Source organism: Stomoxys calcitrans, chromosome 3 (assembly GCF_963082655.1).
Source record: "Stomoxys calcitrans chromosome 3, idStoCalc2.1, whole genome shotgun sequence".
NCBI classification, from domain to species: domain Eukaryota; kingdom Metazoa; phylum Arthropoda; class Insecta; order Diptera; family Muscidae; genus Stomoxys; species Stomoxys calcitrans.
This window is the reverse complement of record NC_081554.1, coordinates 193,575,171-193,595,211: the sequence shown is the minus strand read 5'-3', so window position 1 is coordinate 193,595,211 and position 20,041 is coordinate 193,575,171. Positions and strand designations below refer to the sequence as shown.

The window sequence follows — 20,041 nt, the reverse complement described above, 5'->3', positions numbered from 1 at the left end:
TACTAAAACGAAAGATAGTCATAGTTCGTATCACGAATTATCGGTTATTGTATGTTATCGCATGATATCGATAACTTGAATAATTATCGGATGTACAATTTTACACTGAAATTCTATACAGAACATCTGACTTGCACCCTGGGTAGGAGTAAAATGAAACACAGCAACTATAAAGTGACCATCACATGTCGCATGATATCGATAACTATACAGTATAGGAAATCTATACAGCATAGCATAATGATGTTAGACTTTCCTTCCAAATTTTTATCAAATAATTTTCGTCCCACCCCAACGTAAGATACTTCAACGGAAAAATCTTATCACAATACGACTTGTATACGCGATTTGACTAAAATTTGCTTTGTTGCTTCGACTATGTGATGGCGCTGACAAAATGCTTTAAGCTTTTAAAAAAATTTTTAATACATCCGATTATCTCAATTAGCAAACTTTCTGCTAATCGTAAGCTATTTTTGTATATTTTTGCTTCAAATAAAACAATATTTGCTTTGATTCGACTGTAGCATTTTGAAGTAGAGGAAGATAACAAGCGATAATCAACTAAAGGTTATGTTAAGTTGACCGAAATACTTATAGCGCAAAACAAGCCAATTACTGGGATAAGAGGGGATAAATATCCACACCCTGTTTTCAACCTAACCTTTTTTTGGTAGAAAATTTGATTTTCGTCGAATCTTTGTTTGCATACCCATATTGTCCCAGTTTGTCAACATGTCCGTTTTAGGGAATTAAGGGAGGGGCGTTCCCCCCCATTTTTGGATTAGCATGAGGATACAAACAAAATTTCGCTTTAATTGAAATATCGCATTTTAAATAGTTAAAGTAAAGGGGAAGGCTTCACCACAGGCCCAACTCACACTGCTACTTGCTGCTCCTTGTCTGCATATTTCATAGTCCTATGCTCCTCGTATGCTCCTATGTCCCTTACTGTTCTCCTTCATACGTCCCCTTAGCATTACCCACGTCTTGTCACGATCCGAAATCCGCATAGGATTTCCATTGTTCTTCTGCTTGTTTCACAAATGCTTTTTCATCGTCCGCGCGCTGTCCATGATGATGAATCTTCGATCATGTTTTTTCTATCCTGTGGAAAATGCGCATTCATCAAAATCCTCAACATGTCCTATGTTGTTTCTCCTCCAACTTCCATGTCGTCTACCAATGTTTTTCTTGATTTATTTGATTTTGATGTAATTTTTTTTTTTTTTAATTTAAGAAAATATTGTTATCTAGCCCTTATCGTTTATATTACGAGTGTAGCACCAAAGTTTCTAAAATGTGTATCACAAACACCACTTGATTGCCTTTAATAAAAAATGTAATTTTAGAAATTGTTGCTATAAATATTTTTCTTATTTATCAAGTAGTTTTTTTATGATTTAAAAAAAAATCGCATACCCTCGTGTATATCATAAAAATGTGTATAGAATGATTGTGAAATCTAAATTGGGCCATTGTTGAATGGTGGATGTAGAGGTGAACGACAATTTGTTAAGGCAACATCATTATTATGGTATTTGTTGTTGGTGTTGTAGTCTTTAAATAGATTTCAGCCAAATTAAATGTTCTACGACAGCCATCGACCAACGGAGAGACAGACAGGCACAAATGTCAACATTATAACATATGTATCCTATGTAGGTACTATCGTACATACCACATGCATGCATTCATTCATGTATGTATGTATGAATGTCTCTCTGATGTCACCATATCATAGACAGCCAACATATCGATGCATGGTGGTGGCGAAGCGCATATTTCCCCAAAAATATTCTGTCTGCCTGCTGCGTTATTAGCTTTTAATCATTTCTCTCTATCCTTTCTCTTCATTATTATATGGTCGACCTATTTCTTGGTCTCCCCACCTATTACTCACAACTCTCTAGCATTTGTTCATAGTTTTGTCCATTTCCCTTATTGCAGATTTACTCGATAACAAATTGGCAAATGAATCTCCATCGACACTATGCACAGAGTTGTTCAACGATACACGACTCTATATACAGGACCGGCCACGACAGGAGTGGGCCAATTTAAGTACCATCTACTTTGTGACGCCCACATATCCAAGGCGAGAACAAGTGCCCGAATTAACGAGACTGGCGTATACGCTGATGCATGTGCCACGTTTGCATTGGATTGTGGCCAATGATCACAATGGCTGCAATCCTTATTTGGATACTTTACTTAATCGATTTGGTGAGTATGTGAAGTTGGATATTTTTCTATAGACTCACGAGGTGGACCATAGTTAGGGGTTTGATTTTTGATTTGCATTTTATTTTGATCAAAGTTATCGAAAACATTCGATTACGCACATTTAGCAATGCTGCTCTCATATTAATCACAGCTGGCAAACTATCGATAATCGCAACGTATCGATTTATATAGAAGCAATATCAATGCACATACCAAATAAAACCAAGATTAATAAAGTCAGTTGGAAGTTTCGAGAGAAATCATTGTACAAATTGTTAGCCTAATCGGATGAAAATTGCGCCCTCTGTAGGCGCAATGAAATTTCAAGGATGCATTCAGTGTCGGATTGCTTATTTTTGTTTAATTTTGCAAAAAATTTAACCTATACGATAGTATTCATCGAAAAAATATCAAATATTCAGCCAAAAAATTAAATATCGATAGTGCCATCGAAATCGCCAGGTCTAATATTAGTGCCCTGTAGTTTGTTTTCAACATTGACTGGAATCTAGACACATCGATTTATTACCTTTGTTTGATTTATCAAATAGGCCATTAGACATGCTTTGATAAAAGAGTTTATGATGTGATAATAGCCGATAACATATGCTTAGACCTTAATATAACAAGTAGAAGCGTGCTAAGTTCGGCAGGGCCGAATCTTATATACCCTCCACCATGCATCGCATTTATCAAGTTCTTTGTCCAAATCTCTTTATAGGCAAACAAAGTATAATGGATAAAAATTGCTATGCTATAGGAGCTATATCAGGTCATGGACCGATTCAGACCATACTTGATTTGAATGTTGGAGACCATAGTAGAAGTCATCGGGCAAAATTTCACCCAAATCGGATAAGAATTGCGCCCTCTAGAGTCTCAAGAAGTAAAATCGAGAGATCGATTGATAGGGGAGCTATATCAGGCTATGGACCGATTTGGACCATACTTGGCATAGTTGTTGGAAGTCAAAACAATACACCTTATGTAAAATTTAAAACAAATCGGATAAAAATTGGCCCTCTAGAGGCTTAAGAAATCAAGATCCGAGTTAGGTTTATATGAGAGTCTTATCTATAAATATAAAAGAGTAGCGTGACTGACTGATCATCGCACAGCCCAAACGGCTAAAACTAGAGTCATGCAATTTTTCACGAATGTTGGTCTTGGGTCATAGGCAAGGGATAAGGCTGCATTTAGTGATATTCGTCCATTTAGGTACTAAAAATACTAAAAAGTACCAAAGAGTACGAAAGGATACACATTTGCCCAGCGTAAACGGAAAGGGCTAGAATTTTGTTCTTGGGTTCAAATTAAAAAGCGTCTCGAAGAAATAAGGTATTGGATTGGATTCTACCTTTAAATAGCTTTCATTTGATTTCCATATTATCCCAATTAGAAAAATTTGTCCTGCTGGGGGGTTGACATCAGACATCGAAAAATAAATTTTTGTGTCAGATTTGTATTCTACTTTTGAATACCTTTCATTTGATACCCATATTGCCCAAAGCGGTAAAAGTGTCCTGTTGGCTACAGGTTTTTTGGGGGGTGGGGGACCCCCCGACACTTAGGGTTACTACTCTTAAATACCTTTCATTTGATACCCATGTTGCCCAAAGCGGTGAGAGGGTCCACTTGGGGCTTTTTTAGGGGTAGGCAACCGCCCCGAAAATTAAGAGTGAAATTTGTCTACCAAATTTTTACTCTACTCTTAAATACCTTTCATATGTTACCCATATTGTCCCATTCGGTACACATGTCCGTTCGGGTGGGTTTTGAGATGGGGCGTCCCCTCAAGTTAGTTGACCCCAAAATTTTATATCAACTTCGTGTTTTTGGGATACCATGAGGTGGCATGCAATTTTCACTTAAATCGGTGCACGCATCTCCGAGATCTGATGTTTTTGAAAATTAGGGTAAGGGGGAGGGTCAGCCCCCCCTTCGGATATCAAATAATTTAGTACCCTATTTTCACCGGAGGCCTAGAATCTACCATCTGTGAAATCTGTGAATATTTCATGAAAATAGGTTCAGCCGTTTTTGAGCCTATACGGAACAAACAAACAAACAAAGCTCAACAATTTCATTTTTATATAATTGATATAGCTCTTAAAGTAATTTATCGGCTGTTATCGGAAGCATCATGTTGTGATAAGTAATATATGGACTATTAATAAAGCTAATCGTTCTCAGTGTAAGATATCGGCGGTTATTGAGTTTTATTGAAATCAAAAAAGAAGAATAGTATATAGCTTAACATAATATCGATATATTACTATATCAACTTAAATGAATTTCAGAAATAATCGATATCTGGCTTTCCTTTTCCATTTGCAAAGAAAAAATCTCCGATCATTGGACTCGTCTCGAAAGAGAAACAAACGAACAACAAATGTTGTTCGATGTGATTTGTTCGCCTAGGACAAATGGATAAATTGATAATTGACAACTAAAAGGAGTATGAATTAAACAAGTAAGAGCGTGCTAAGTTCGGGCCGAATCTTATATACCGTCCACCATGGATCGCATTTGTCGAGTTCTTTGCGCGGTATCTCTTTTTAGACAAACAAAGAATAATGGATAAGAATTGTTATGCTTTTGGAGATATATCAAGTTATCGTCCGATTCGTATTATAAGTGCATTGAATGTTGAAGACCAGAGTAGAAGTCATTGGGTTATACTTCAGTCCATTCGGTTAAGAATGGGAGATCGGTTTATGTGGGAGCTGTATGAGGCTATAGATCGATTCACACCAAATTAGATACGTATGTTGAAAGTCATAGGAGAAGCCGTTGTGCAAAATTTCAGCAAAATCGGATCGGAATTGCGCACTTTATTGGCTCAAGAAGTCAAGATTGGTTTATATGACAGCTATATCAAATATCGCGTGCAACATTTTACCCAAATCGGATAAGAATTGCGCCATCTATTGGCTCAAGAAGTCAAGATCGGTTTATATGGCAGCTATATCAAATTGGATAAGAATTGCGCCCCTCTATTGGCTCAAGAAGTCAAGATCGATTTATATGGCAGCTATATCAAATACCAAGTGCAACATTTTACCCAAATCGGATACAGTTGTTGGAAGTGATACCAGAACACGTCATGCAAAATCGGATGAGAATTGCGCCATCTAGTGGCTCAAGAAGTCAAGACCCAAGATCGGTTAATATGACAGCTGTATCAGGTTATGAGCCGATTTGAACCATACTAAGAACAGTTGTTGGAAGTGATACCAAAGCACCACGTGCACGATTTCAGCTACATCTCTGCTACATCTGATGCTCAAGAATTCAAGACCCAATATCGGTTTATATGGCAGCTATGTCAAAACATGGACTGATTTGGCCCATTTACAATCCCAACTGACCTTCACTAATCTTCTTTTATATAAAGATCAATTTGTGTTTGTTTGTAGGTTTGTTTGTGTGTTCCTTATAGACTCAGAAACGGCTGAACCGATTTTCTTGAAATTTTCACTGATGGTGCATAATGATCCCGTGGTGATAATAGGGTAACACATTTTTTGATATCTAAAGGGGAAGCGGACCTTCCCCCTTACCCTAATTTTCAGAAACGCCAGATATTGAAGGTATTTAAGATTAGAAAACGTATATGAGACCTAAATGTCGGACCAAGTGTTTGGGGGACCACCCCAACCCCAAAACCCTCCTAAATCGGGCATATTTACCGACCATGGCAATATGGGACTCAAATAAAAGGTATGTGTGAGTAAAATATGAATCTGAAAACCAAATTCGGGATAAAGTTTCTGGGGGTCCACCCCTTCCCCAAAACACCCCCCAAACAGGACTTATTTACTGACCATGGCAATATGGGGCTTAAATAAAAGGTATTTGAGTGTAGAATACGAATCTGATATCCAGATGTGGGACCACGTGTTTGAGGGGCCGTCCATCCCCGAGAACATACCCCAAAGTAGACAAATTTACGACCATAGCAATATGGGGCTCAAATGAAAGGTCTTTGGAAGTAAAGCACTAATCTGATATGTTCGGGAAAAGTATCTATGGGGCCACCCCACCCCCATAACACCACCCAAATAGGAAGTATTTGCTGACCATTGCAATATGAGGCTCAAATAAGAGGTATTTTAGAGTAGAACACGGATCTGATATATATTTACAAAGCCAAGTCACTGAACGGCGGCCCCATCCCCCAAAACACCCCCAAACCGGTCATGTTTCAGGGCTTAGTGATTGGGAGACCACCCCACTCCCAAAAACTCCTCTAAATCGGGTATATTTACCGACCAAGTCAATGTGGGGCTTAAATTGAAGGAATTGGGGGTAGAGCAAAAATTGATACCCACTTTCGGGACCAATTTTCTGGGGGTCTACCCCTTTCCCAAAATACCCCACAAACAGCTATTTTTTACTGACCATCGCAATATGGGGCTTAAATAAATGTATTTGGGAGTAGAATACGAATTTGATATCCAAATGTAGGACCATGGGTTTAAGGCATCACTCCTTCCCCAAAATACCCCCCAAAGGCTCAAATGAAAGGTATTTGAGATAAGAAAATTAATTTGATAACCAATTTTGGGACCATGTGTTTGGGGGACGCCTTATTCTGTAAACTTCCCTCAAAACCATTGGCAATATGGGGTTTAAATAAATGGTATTTGACTTTATGGGGTGTTAGACGCATATTTCGGGGCGTTACATACGGAATGGCGAAATTAGTATAACCCCATCCTATGGTGGTGGGTAGAAAAATAACTACTATACAACGCTTAAGCAATATATCTGACAAGTAAATATCGATTTTTAAAAGATTTATTAAAGAATCATGCCTCTGACAGTCGGAGGGACACGGTGATCAGGAATGTTTATCATTTTGAGGTACTTCAAAGTTTGTATGCGCTTCATTCTATAGTAAAGTAGGAGTTAAACTAAGAACCCTTGTTTTGGTCCACCCTGTAGCTGTAACTCAAATAAGGTCAAATCCTAGATATGTAGCATTTGCCAATTTGTGCATTTGTGTAAGTACGTATAACTATGCGTGTGTGTATTGGTCTAAAAGTATATGTGCATGTTTTGGTCGTTATCGAACTTGTTTTATGTTCTATAACTCGGCCACTGATGTGTTTGTTGGTGTTGCTATCGTTGTTATTGTTGGTTTGAATTAGTCTTATTGTATTATTCTCGTTGTTGCAGGTATTCCCTATACACATTTGGCAAGTCCCATGCCCCAACGTTACCACAAGGCTGAATCGAAGCCAAGAGGGGTGGCCAATAGACGTGCCGCCATGCAATGGCTGCGTCAGCATAACATTACCACGGGTGTGCTATACTTTGGCGATGACGATAACACGTATGATCTCAAGCTTTTCAGCGAGATACGTGACACCAAGCATGTGTCCATGTTTCCTGTAGGCCTAATTGCCAATTATGGCATTAGTGGGCCTGTGGTGCGTAAGGTAAGATGAAAGGAAACAAATGATTTATATCCGCCGCAGCCATGTCAAAAGCGTTTTAAACTCTAAAATTTATTTCCTTATCGATTTTTGCTTAAAGGGTAAAGTCATAGGATTTCTGGATTCATGGGTGGCAGGCAGACGTTGGCCCGTTGACATGGCGGGTTTTGCTGTGAGTTTGGCTTATATGGCTGAGAGACCCAATGCCACCATGCCCTATAAGCCTGGCTATGAGGAGGATTACTTTTTGCGCAGCATAGGCCTAACGCTGGAGATGATAGAGCCCAAGGGCAATAACTGCACCGAGATTTTGGTGTGGCATACACAAACCAAGAATCATGAACGTACCATGGTGAAATTGAATCATGAGTACTTGGATGATCGTTCCAATTTAGGTGCTCTCTTCAAAGCCTTAACGGATATGGGTGTATCGGGGGCTTCAGATAGTGAAGGTGAGTTGAAATGATTTCATTAAATTTTTACAATATTTGTAATTTTGTTTTTTTTGCTTTTTTTCAGGTCAAAAAGCCATCATTAGCAAAAATGGCAAAGCTAAGGCCTTGGGTTATTTCCTTAGCTGAGATACACTGCAGTTCGAACAGTTTATACGCAATCTCTTTTCCGTCTAATACTGTTCCTAATCTCTGGAAGGGTGCTTTACCCACAATTTCTAATTTAAGGTCCTATAATACTCCCTCACCCCCTAATTCTCTCTAAATTAATTTATTATTTCTTTCGGTTTCTAAAAATCAATCACAAATTGTATAATTTTTCTATTTATTTTTAAAATCTAGCCGCCTTTTTTTTTAAGTCTGTTAATTTATTTAAATTTTGCTTCCTTAATAGAATATAATTATTTTCTCTTTGTTAGCTTTTAGTTCTTATGTTTGTTAAATATTTTTTTTAGGTTTATTATTTATTAGTTAGTGCGTTTTTTGCAAAGTTTGTGATAATATTTAGGATATACATATATGTGTATGTTTTTGTAAGCAGAGAACAATTTTATGTTGTTGTTATTAATTTAGATTGGTTAGGATTTTAAGCACTTAGGGCCGTTCATATTTGAAGATTTTTTTTGTTCCAAAAGGTTCCAACAATGGCACTGGTTTATTCGAAAGTGTTTTCCATTGAAAGTTGCACCGATAATTATCGATATCTTGCGATAATTTCCAATAACACATACTATGTGCTGTATAGTTTTACAATAAAACTGGAAACTTTTTGTTTTATCTCTATTAAGCTCCGTTCAGGTATATTGAATAGATTTCCTATGCAAAGTTACACTGTTTAGTTATCGATATCATGCGATAACATACCATGCTGTGCGTTGTGTATGTATTAATTAAATAAAACAAGGTCAATCAACAAGTTAATGTTTCTTTTTACGATAAGTTGAAAAGTCGATAAATTAAAATATCGATTACAGTAACTATTATATGGACAATAGCAATAGTTCTTGGTACTTTGAAATTCAAAATTAGTGTTTCTCCGTTAAATTTCTAAATCAGTAGTTTTCACAAGATTCGGTTTGGGCAATTTTCCATATAGAACTATGCAGAGCTGGCAAACTATCGATAATAGCAACATTCGATATTTTCGAAATTTTTAATAGTAAATATCGATAGTATCGATACTATAGTTTATTTCCCTTTACCTTTATTTAAAACGAAACTAAGTAACAATCAGGATATAGGATATCACAGACCGAATAAAATTATAGTACAAAATCGTTGACCAATCGGATGAAAATTGCGCCCTGTTTAGGGGAAATGTATCTTAAAGGATATATTCAGAGTTAAATTTTGCAACAAATTGAACTCTGCCGATAGTATTGATAGGAAAAATATCAATCGATGTTCAGACAATCAATCGACACGAAAGAAATAAAACATTGATAGTATCGATAGTGCCATCTATATTCCAATGGGATTAGCTTATTACATAATGTATATCGACACCTGAAATGCAAAACAACCGATAACACGTTGGAGCGCATAGCACTCAAATTATACCGCGACAACAATTTCACTGTAAAGTTATCGATAACTATATATATATAACATCCCATAACATTTACTTTTCAACCCTAACTTCTAAACTAAAGCAGTGTAATTGATTTTTGGTGTAATTTTACATTGTATAGTTATCGATATCATGCGATAACATCCGAAAATTCATTCTTGTTATCGTTTGAAATCCCAATATAAACGTACTTTAAAACATATCAAACATTTTAAGTCCATTTTTAAGGCCTTTTTTTTAGAATTACACAGTGCAGATCACCATTTATGATATCGTTAACTATCCCGCTCAACTTTGCACTGGATAAAATAAAAAAAAAAACACGGCAATAATTGGGAAATAATTGAATACGTCTGATTTATAGTAGTACTCGATAGATATCGGTATCTTGCCATTAATACAGATCAAAAGAAGTTTTCTGTTATCTTAAACCAGAGGTTCTCATTAGTATTCACCTCATTTATATTTTAGTACTAAATTGTGCAAAATGCGAACTATCGACTATTATGGTAGTTATCGAATGCAGGTCGATATACATATGATCGTAACATAAATTAAATTTTAATAAAACTGAATATATGTATATTAAGTCTGATATTTTTTTAACTAAGTGCAAATTAGTTATCGATATCGTGCGATTACTATCGATAACATGCACTTTAAACTGTAGTGCTCTACTTTGTTTATACTTTTCAAGGTACAATTGGGTTGCCCAATAAGTAATTGCGGATTTTTCATATAGTCGGCGTTGACAAATTTTTTCACAGCTTGTGACTCTGTAATTGCATTCTTTCTTCTGTCAGTTATCAGCTGTTACTTTTAGCTTGCTTTAGAAAGAAAGTGTAAAAAAAGTATATTTGATTAAAGTTCATTTTAAGTTTTATTAAAAATGCATTTACTTTCTTTTAAAAAATCCGCAATTACTTTTTGGGCAACCCAATATATAGTTCGAAGTATGAGTTAATGACTCTTATCGTATAATTATCGATATGACGGTTTATAAGTATTTCTGATTTTATTATATAGAACTAAGGCTAAACTGCCCCATAATTACCCACTACCTAAGGAATGATTTTTCTATTAGTTTCAAGTTGTCCGAAATAGGATTTATTAGCCAATATAGAAAGAATGTCGATATCTTTCAAGTAGTAAAATTATTTAGTAATAACACCAGATCGAACTTTAGACGAACTGAAGTTTTTAATCTGGCTAATTTTCGAATACAAAGTTTTTACGCTCGATATATACCGATATCTTGCAATAACAGTCGATAACACATAATTACTATCTGGAACATAAAGGACACCTACAGTTACTAGCCTCTAAAACGTAACTTTGGACTACCGCATGGTTCAAAGTCTGAGTTATCGGCTCTTATCGTCTAGATATCGATCAGCTTTGTGAAAGTCTGAGTTATAGGCTCTTATCGCCCAAATATCGATAGCGCGTTAGCTGATATACTCGTAAAAATTCAGCTTTGTGAAATGACTGTGAAATAGTGTAGTAGTCTCTTATCATTCAGCACTTACTAATGCAGGAGAAGACTTCCTACTGCGCTTTAAAGGAACGTTGGGGGAAAATAGGAATATTTTGAGAATTTGCACTTCCATTATAGACAATCCAAAATTAGCACGACCTCGCATAAACATCATACTATTAATTTTAGATATTGTAGATCGAAGTTAATGTCATATCATTAAATGGCTTAAGATTTGTTTATCCTTTTTATATGATTTGTAAGCTGTTACATGACAAATTAAAAATTGAAAAATATAAAATAACGCAAAAAATGCATTTTAATTTAAGGGTTTTATTTTTGTAAAAGTTCAAAACAAATTGCTAAACTATTGTATTTTGCATTTCAGGTTACGATATATGTAGGCATAAAATATTCCAAAATTAACCTAATTTAAGAAAATTAGAATGATTTACTCTAAATAAAACAAAACTTTTCTATTCACACCACCGTGCTACAGCATAAATAGTTATCGATAACTGTCGAAAACATCAATTTTGTACTCCATTTCCGTGTCTTATTTAAGTACTATATAGTGCAAATCACGGTAAATAGTTTCTTATTGTCTGTTTGCATGTTATCGATTACTTACCAATGCAACTTTGCATTGATACTTTTTCCAGAGCTCTGACTTGCACTGGATAGGACTAATATAAAACACAGCATATAATTCTAAAATAAAACAAGGCCACTATCAATTTTCGCTTATGTTCTTTTATACCAGTTACGAAATATCAATATAATCGATAACAATTTCAATAGTTACGTTTGTATGTGTTATTAGCAGCTATCGCATGTTATATAAATAAATATTTATGCAAAAGTTTGGATAGTGTAAATACGAGAGTTTTATTTAAGTTCTATAGGGAGCTAATTTATTGTCATCGATTGTTATCGAATGATATTAAAAACTATCCAATTTTACTTTCCACTGGAAATTTGCTTGCCAGTACATACCAATAAACAACAGGTCCAAAATTCTAGTTGTTGCCGATAATATGCAACATGTTATCGAAAACATTGCCCGTGACACTAAACCCGGATTTATGGCCTTTTCGAGATTTAAGTGCTCAATCCTGTGTTTTGTTGTAGATTTTATCATAGAAAAATAAAACCCATATTTGGCAGGTTTAATATTTAAATTCCAAATAAACCCGATTTCATGGCTGAGTAATCGATAAAAGTACCAAAATATGCAACTGTTTTCGAGAATTGTATTCATGTGTACGCCTGTGTATGCCACTTAAATCCCTAAAAATGAAGTGTAAAGGGACAGGATTTTTTTTTGGATTTAGTTAAATCCAGATCATCAATATTTCAATGTAAACGTGTTTGAACACTTTAAAAATGTTATCGATTACTATTTGTAAAGTACATCAGGCAGTGCAAATGTATCTGGCCTATATGACGGGCCTTATTCTGACGTTTATATAAAAATGTGGATACTTATACTATACTCGGCCTATAATAGACTTATTATCGATACCATTTAACTTGTAATCGAAAGCTTTCAACTGTGCTTACTATGGTTAAAATCGATCTTTAAGCTGAAAGAGCTGTCTATAAACCGATCTTGAAATGTGACTTCTTGAGCCACTAGAGGCCGCAATTTTTATCCAATTTCGCTGAAATTTTGCATGGGGTGTTTTTTTAACAAATGTGGTAAGTATGGTTGAAATCGGTTTATAACCTGATGTAGCTGTCACAAAAAACTTATCTGGGGTCTTGACTTCTTTAGCCTCTAGAGCGCGCAATTCCTATCCGGTTGGGCTGAAATGATGGTTGAAATCGGTCTATAACCTCAAGAGGTCGCAATTCCTATCTGATTTCGCTGAAATCTAGCACGACGTTTTTCGTTATGGTTTCCAACAACTGTGCTTACTATGGTTGAAATCGGTCCATAACCTGATGCAGCTGTCATATAAACCGATCTTGAATCTTTACTTCTTTAGCCACTAGGGCACAATTGTTAAGATTTCCAACAACTGTGCCAAATATGGTTCAAATCGGTCCAAAACCAAATATAGCTGCCATATAAACCGATCTGGGATCTTGATTTCTTGAGCCTATAGAGGGCGCAATTATTATTCGATTCGGCTGAAATTGTGTACAACGGCTTCTCTCATGACCTTGAACATACGTGTCAAATATGGTCTGAATCAGTCTATAGCCTGATACAGCTCCCATATAAACCGATCTCTCTAATTTCCTTTTGGAGCCCCTAAAGGGCGCAATTATTATTCGAATTGGCTGAAATTTTACACAATGATACAGCATAGCAATTTTTATCCATTTTCCTTTGTTTGCCTATAAAGAATGCTTGGAAAAATACTCGACAAATGCGATCCATGGTGGAGGGTATATAAGATTCGGCCGAACTTTTTCACTTGTTTTGTTACAATTCAGAGCAAATCACGCATCATGAATGTTATCGACACATATCGAAATCATACAGCATTATACCGATAAGTGTTAATACAGTAAATCAGGTAGTGTAAATGTACCTGGTTTATTTTAGTATTATTTAGAGCAAATCATGCATCATTGGTTGTTATTGAATAATATCGATAACTGTACTATTAAACTTTGCGCTGAATGTCTATTGAGTAACATTGAATAGAGCGAAAGTTAAACACGAAATCGAGGACAATATAACACTTACTCTGGTATTTTTAAAAAGAGGACACATATGTGACAACTGGCCTATATTCATATATATAGATTTGCTGTTATCGATAACATTTAAAATTCGATAACTTTTTTTTACAATACATTGGATAATGTAAATGGAGCTGTTTAATTTTTGTTCTATACAAAGAAAATTTCATGTTTTTGGATTTTATAAGCTGATATCGATAACTATCGAGATCATATTTTCATTGGCTGTCACTGGAAAGACGTCTATTATAAAATAGACAGCTTCTCTAACCTCTTTTAAAAAAGAAGATACATATACAACATAAGACCTATATTCAGCTTGTTATCGACAACATTCAACATGTTATCGAAATCTTTCAATAAGTTATCGATAACTGTTTTTAGTACTTTAAGCGGTTAAATGAACCTGTTTGAGTTTAGTACTATACAGAGCAAATGACCTGCTATCGAAATCATATCGAAAACTATAGAGTTAAATATTGCTTCGGAAGTCTATTGAATTGTTCTGGATGGAGCATAAAACAGTAGTCAATATGAGAGTTTGTCTGACAGACTATGTTATCGCCTTTAATTTTTTATCCCATATCTTAGAGATTTTTTTATGTATTTTCTGTTTATCCTGATTAAAACAAACAATTATACTCTAATATTAATAATAACTCAATGATAATCACTGATACCTATAGAGAACTTTATTTTCCGAATAAAAGACAAATTTCTTAGTGAATAAGTGCAGTTTTTTCAAAAAAATAATACAATAACGAATGGATTTTATAAAGGATAGTTTAAATCATAATGCACATGTTTAATATAGCTCAAGGTGTGATCGCCAGATGGCAAGCGTTTGAACAATAGTGTCATAAATCATTTAAAATTACAAAAATTATAACAAGAATGCTCCAAAAAAATTTTTCATTTTTTTTTGCAATTAACTATTCTTTGAAGTTAAGCTAATCCGTGCAGGTTGTGTCAACAATATTTTGCTATTTTTTGTTGAGGTTAGTTGCTATGCAATTTTAATCTTTGTATCTATCTATTTATCGATCGTTGGTAACTACTATAACCTAAGATTTGTTTTTAGAATTATTTGCTAAAATGAAGATATCTACCCTTGATGGGATAATTTTAGTTTTGCGCCATAGTATGTGCCGCTAAATAGTTATTTAAGATTACACAAAAACAAAGCAACGCAGTTTCTTGGATGGACACTCTAGTTCTTAGATTTAATACTAGACAAGAATATTCTAAAATCTAAAAAGTATTAATAAGGTATGATGGTCCTATGGACCGATCTCCCCCCTCTCTAAATCACTGTCTTTGTATTGATACAAGCGAATTAAAATAATAAAATGATATAGAAACTTTAGCAACAAAATGGAAATTTGTTTTATTTGGTAACTTGCCGAACCGAGCGCTCCCTGCTGCGCCTTCTTTAACTCTCGAATATCTTTTTAGGGTTGCGACACTTCGCCCTGAATGTGGCTATGGAATTCATGCCACTGTAGCCTATGTCTGCATATGACGCTGAACGCCTGCATTCGAATCCTGGCGAGAACATCGGAAAAATTTAAAGCGGTGGTTATCCCCACTTAATGCTGGAGACATTTGCGTGGCATCATGCCATGCATGGTCATGTACAAAATTCTCCCAAAAGAGGTGTCTCACTTCGGCACGCCGTTCAGACTCGGCTATAAAAAATATCCCTTATCATTGATATTAAATTTAAACTTATCGGAAAACTCATTAAAGTGTGAGAAGTTTGCCCCTGCTCGGTTCCTAGTTAAATTTTTACTCTACTCCCAAATGCCTTTCTTTTGAGTCCTATATTACCGTGTTCGTAAATATATCCGGGTTACTTACCAATACGGTAGTATTGGTAAATATTTCCGGTTTAGTTTAAGGGCCAGACACTTGATCTTTAAACAAAATATAAGATTTGTGATCTACTTTCAAATATATTTTATATGAGCCCCATGGTAACATTATCGGCAAATAAGTTCTGTGTGAAGTTGGGGAGGGCCCCAGGGTCTTTGTCCGGAAAATTAGTATCAATTTTCCGAAAATCAATCAATTTCCACCCAAACATCTTTTTTTTAATAGGGAGGTAATTTGTTTTCTTTATCTCAAGCTCTTTGGTGTATATATCCATTTGACGGATTTTGGGCGGCCCCCGAGGCACCCGAGGCCCCAACAATTGACACCATGTTTTGTTTTTGGTGACTGTGAGAGTGCAAAAAAATTTGGAACGAATCACATCAATCTCCGAGATATGGCGTTTTTGAAAATTGGCGTGATGAGAAGTGCTTTTTAGGGGAAGGATGGCACCTCAGATACTTCGACTTAAATATGGATATAAAATTCGTGATCCACTCCCAAATCCCTTTATTTGAAACCATATTGCCATGGTCGGTAAATATGAACTGTTTGGAGGTTGTATGGGGGCTAGGGCGACCAGCGGCAATTTGCCCTGAAAATAGATATTAAATTCGTTCTCTACTCCCAAATACCCTTGATTTGAGTTCCATATTGCCATAGTTGAAAATGAAGTTCAGTTTAGAGGGTGCTTAAGGGCGTCTCCCCAAACACTTAGCCCACAAATTGTATATGAAATTCGTTTTCTACTTTCAAATACCTTTCATTTGAGTCCCATATTCTCATAATGGGTCATTTAATCTATTTGACGTATTGTTAGGAGGAAAAGCACCACCTAGACTTGAACGCAAATTTTAATGTTATATTCGTAATCTACTCCCAAAAACGTTTTATTTGAGTCCCATATAGCCATGGTCGGCTAATATGCTCCTATTACTCGTACCTATTTTTTTATGCCGTATTTGTAATCTACTGCCGTATACCTTTCATTTGAGTCCCATATTGATATGAACATCAAATTTATCTGTTTAGAGGAGTTTTGGGGTTGGAGCGACCCGCTGGGTACTTGGATCCAAATTTTAATACGATATTCGTTTGCTAGTCTCCAATACCTTTCATTTGATACCCATATTGTGCCTTTTGGTTTTGGGAGGCGTTTTTGGGCAAGGGGGAGGGTCCGCTCTCATCCGATATCTAAAAATTATATAGCCTATGTTTCCTTCCAGACAAACCTACACAATCTGCAAACATTTGAAGGAAATCGGTGCAGCCTTTTTTGATTCTACGGAACAAACAAACAAACTGAGACCCCTATATTCATGAAGGGTCATATTCCCATTTGGTCCGTTTTTGGGGTGTGGGGTGACCTCCAATACTTTGATCTGATTTTGTATGTCAGATTCATAATCTACTCCCGATTGCTTTTCATTTGAGCCCCCTTGATATGGACGTCCAATATGTCTGTTTGGGTGAGTTTTGGAGTTGGGGTGCCCCGCTGGGTACTTGGACCAAATTTTAATACGATAATCGTTTTCAAGTCTCCAATACCTTTCATTTGATATCCACATTGGGCCTATCGGTCCACTTTTGGTTTTGGGTGGCGTTTTTGGGGTAAGAAGGGGGTTGCTCCCATCCTATATCTAAAAAAATATATAGCCTATGTTTCCTTCTAGACAAACCTACACAATCTTTAAACATTTTAAGAAAATCGGTTCAGCCATTTTTGATTCTACGAAACAAACAAACAAACCGAGTCCCCTATAGTCATGAAGGGTCATATTCCCATTTGGGGTGTCGGGTGACCCCAATACTTCGATCTGATTTTGTATGCAAGATTCATTATCTACTCCCAAATACCTTTCATTTGAGCCCCATTTGACATGGTAGTCCAATATGTCTGTTTGGGTGAGTTTTGGAGTTGGGCCGACCCGCTGGGTACTTGGACCAAATTTTAATACGATAATCGTTTTCTAGTCTCCAATACCTTTTATTTGATTTCCATATTGGGCCTATCGGTCCACTTTTGGTTTTGTGTGGCGTTTTTGGGGTAAGGAGGAGGGTCCGCTCCCATCCGATATCTAAAAATTATATAGCCTATGTTTCCTTCCAAACAAACCTACACAATCTTTAAACATTTTTAGAAAATCGCTTCAGCCATTTTTGATTCTACAGAACAAACAAACTGAGACCCCTATAGTCATGAAGGGTCATATTCCCATTTGGGGTGTCGGGTGACCCCCAATACTTCGATCTGATCTTGTATGCCAGATTCGTAATCTACTCCCGAATACCTTTCTTTTAGGCCCCATTTAACATGGACTTTCAATGTGTCTGTTTGGGGGAGTTTTGGGGTTGGGGCGGCCCGATGGGTGATTAGACTCAAATTTTAATACAATATCCGTGTTCTACTCTCCAATACCTTTTATTTGACACCCATATTGTCCCCATCCGTCCACTTTTGATTATGGGCGGCGTTTTTGACATACGGGGGAGGATCCACCCCCCTTCCGATATCAAAAAATTATATAGCATTTGTTTCCTTCTAGATCAACCTACACAATCTGTGAAAATTTCAAGGTAATCGTTCTGCCGTTTTTATACCCACAACCATAGGATGGGGGTATACTAATCTAGTCATTCCGTTTGTAACATCTCGAAATATTGACCTAAGACCCTAAAAAGTATGTATATTCTTGATCGTCTGGACATTCTAAGTCGGACTAGCTATGTCCGTCCGTCCGTCAAGCTAGCCGCTTCAAGTTTCGCACAGATACTTAATATTGATGTAGGTCATTGGGGAGTGTAAATGGGCCCTATAGGTCCAGTTTTAGATATAGCTCCCATATAAACCATTCTGCCGATTTGACTTCTTGAGCCACTGAAAGCCGCAATTTTTGTACGATTTGGCTGAACATAGTGTATGACTTCCAACCACTGCGCCAAGTGCCGTCTACATTGGTCTATTACTTGATATAGCTCCCATATAAACCGATCTCCCGATTTGACTTCTTGAGCCACTGGAAGCCGCAATTTTTATCCGATTTGACTGAAATTTTGCTTCTGGTGTTTCGTTATGACTTCCAATAAGTGTGCAAAGTACATTCTAAAAAGGTCTATAACCTGATATAGCTCCCATATAAACCGATCCCTTAATTAGACTTCTCGAGCCAATGGAAGCCGCAATTTTTGTCCGATTAAGCTGAAATTTTGCATATAGTGTTGTGTTATGACTTCCAATAACTGTGCTAAGTATGGTCCAAATCATTCTACATCCTGGTATAGCTCCCATATAAACCGATCTCTAAGACCCCATTAAGTATATATTCTTGATCGTCTAGACGTTCGGAGTCGATCAAGCCTTGTCTGTCCGTCTGTCGAAATCACGATAGCGGTCGAACGCGTAAAGCTATCTGCTTGAAATTTTACACAGATACTTAATATTGATGTAGGGGATTGCAAATATGCCATATCGGTTCAGATTTAGATATAGCTCCCATATAAACTGATCTCCCTAATCGATTTATTGAGGCCCTGGAAGCCGAAATTTTTGTCCGATTTGGCTGAACACAGAACACAGATAGTGTTCAGTTATGATTTCCAACAACTGTGCTAAGTACGGTCCAAATCGGACTATAACCTGACATAGCTCCCATATAAACCGATCTCCCGATTTGACTTCTTGAGCCCTTGGAGGCCGCAATTTTTGTCCGATTTGGCCGAAATTGAGCATGTGGTTTTTTGTTATGACTTTCAACAACTGTTCCAAGTACGGTCCAAATCGGCCTATAACTTGATATAGCTTCCATATAAACCGATCTCCCGATTTGACTTCTTGAGCCCCTGGATGCCCCAATTTTTGTCCGATTTGGCCGAAATTGAGCATGTGGTGTTTTGTTATGACTTTCAACAACTGTTCCAAGTACGGTCCAAATCGGTCTATAACTTGATATAGCTTCCATATAAACCGATTTACCGATTTTATATCTAGAGCCTCTGGAAGTCGCAATTTTTGTCCGATTCGGCTGAAAGTTTGCAGATAGTGTTCAGTTATGATTTCCAACCAATGTGTCAAGTACGGTCCAAATCAGACTATAACCTGACATAGCTCCCACATAAACCGATCTACCGATTTGACTTCTTGAGCCCCTGGAGGCCGCAAGTTTTGTCCGATTTGGCTGAAATTGAGCATGTGGTGTTTTGTTATGACTTCCAACAAATTTGCCTAATACGGTCCAAATCAGTCTACAACGTTATATATTGTAGTTCCCATGTAAACCGGTCTCTCGATTATCCTTGTTGGGTT

General features: G+C 36.5%; 1 protein-coding gene across 2 annotated transcripts in view; it reads left to right on the top strand.

The window, feature by feature from the left end:
* Nucleotides 1-15,241, top strand: part of LOC106085478 (galactosylgalactosylxylosylprotein 3-beta-glucuronosyltransferase S) — a 34,126-nt gene extending 18,885 nt beyond the window's left edge. For both annotated transcript variants that reach the window (XM_013249781.2, XM_013249862.2), the window contains 4 exons: nucleotides 1,951-2,226; nucleotides 7,411-7,673; nucleotides 7,771-8,122; nucleotides 8,190-15,241. In XM_013249781.2, the coding sequence (XP_013105235.2) occupies nucleotides 1,951-2,226; nucleotides 7,411-7,673; nucleotides 7,771-8,122; nucleotides 8,190-8,251 (953 nt within the window). In that variant the 3' untranslated portion in view covers nucleotides 8,252-15,241. The remainder of the gene's footprint in view (nucleotides 1-1,950; nucleotides 2,227-7,410; nucleotides 7,674-7,770; nucleotides 8,123-8,189) is intronic.
* Nucleotides 15,242-20,041: the final 4,800 nt, after the last annotated feature.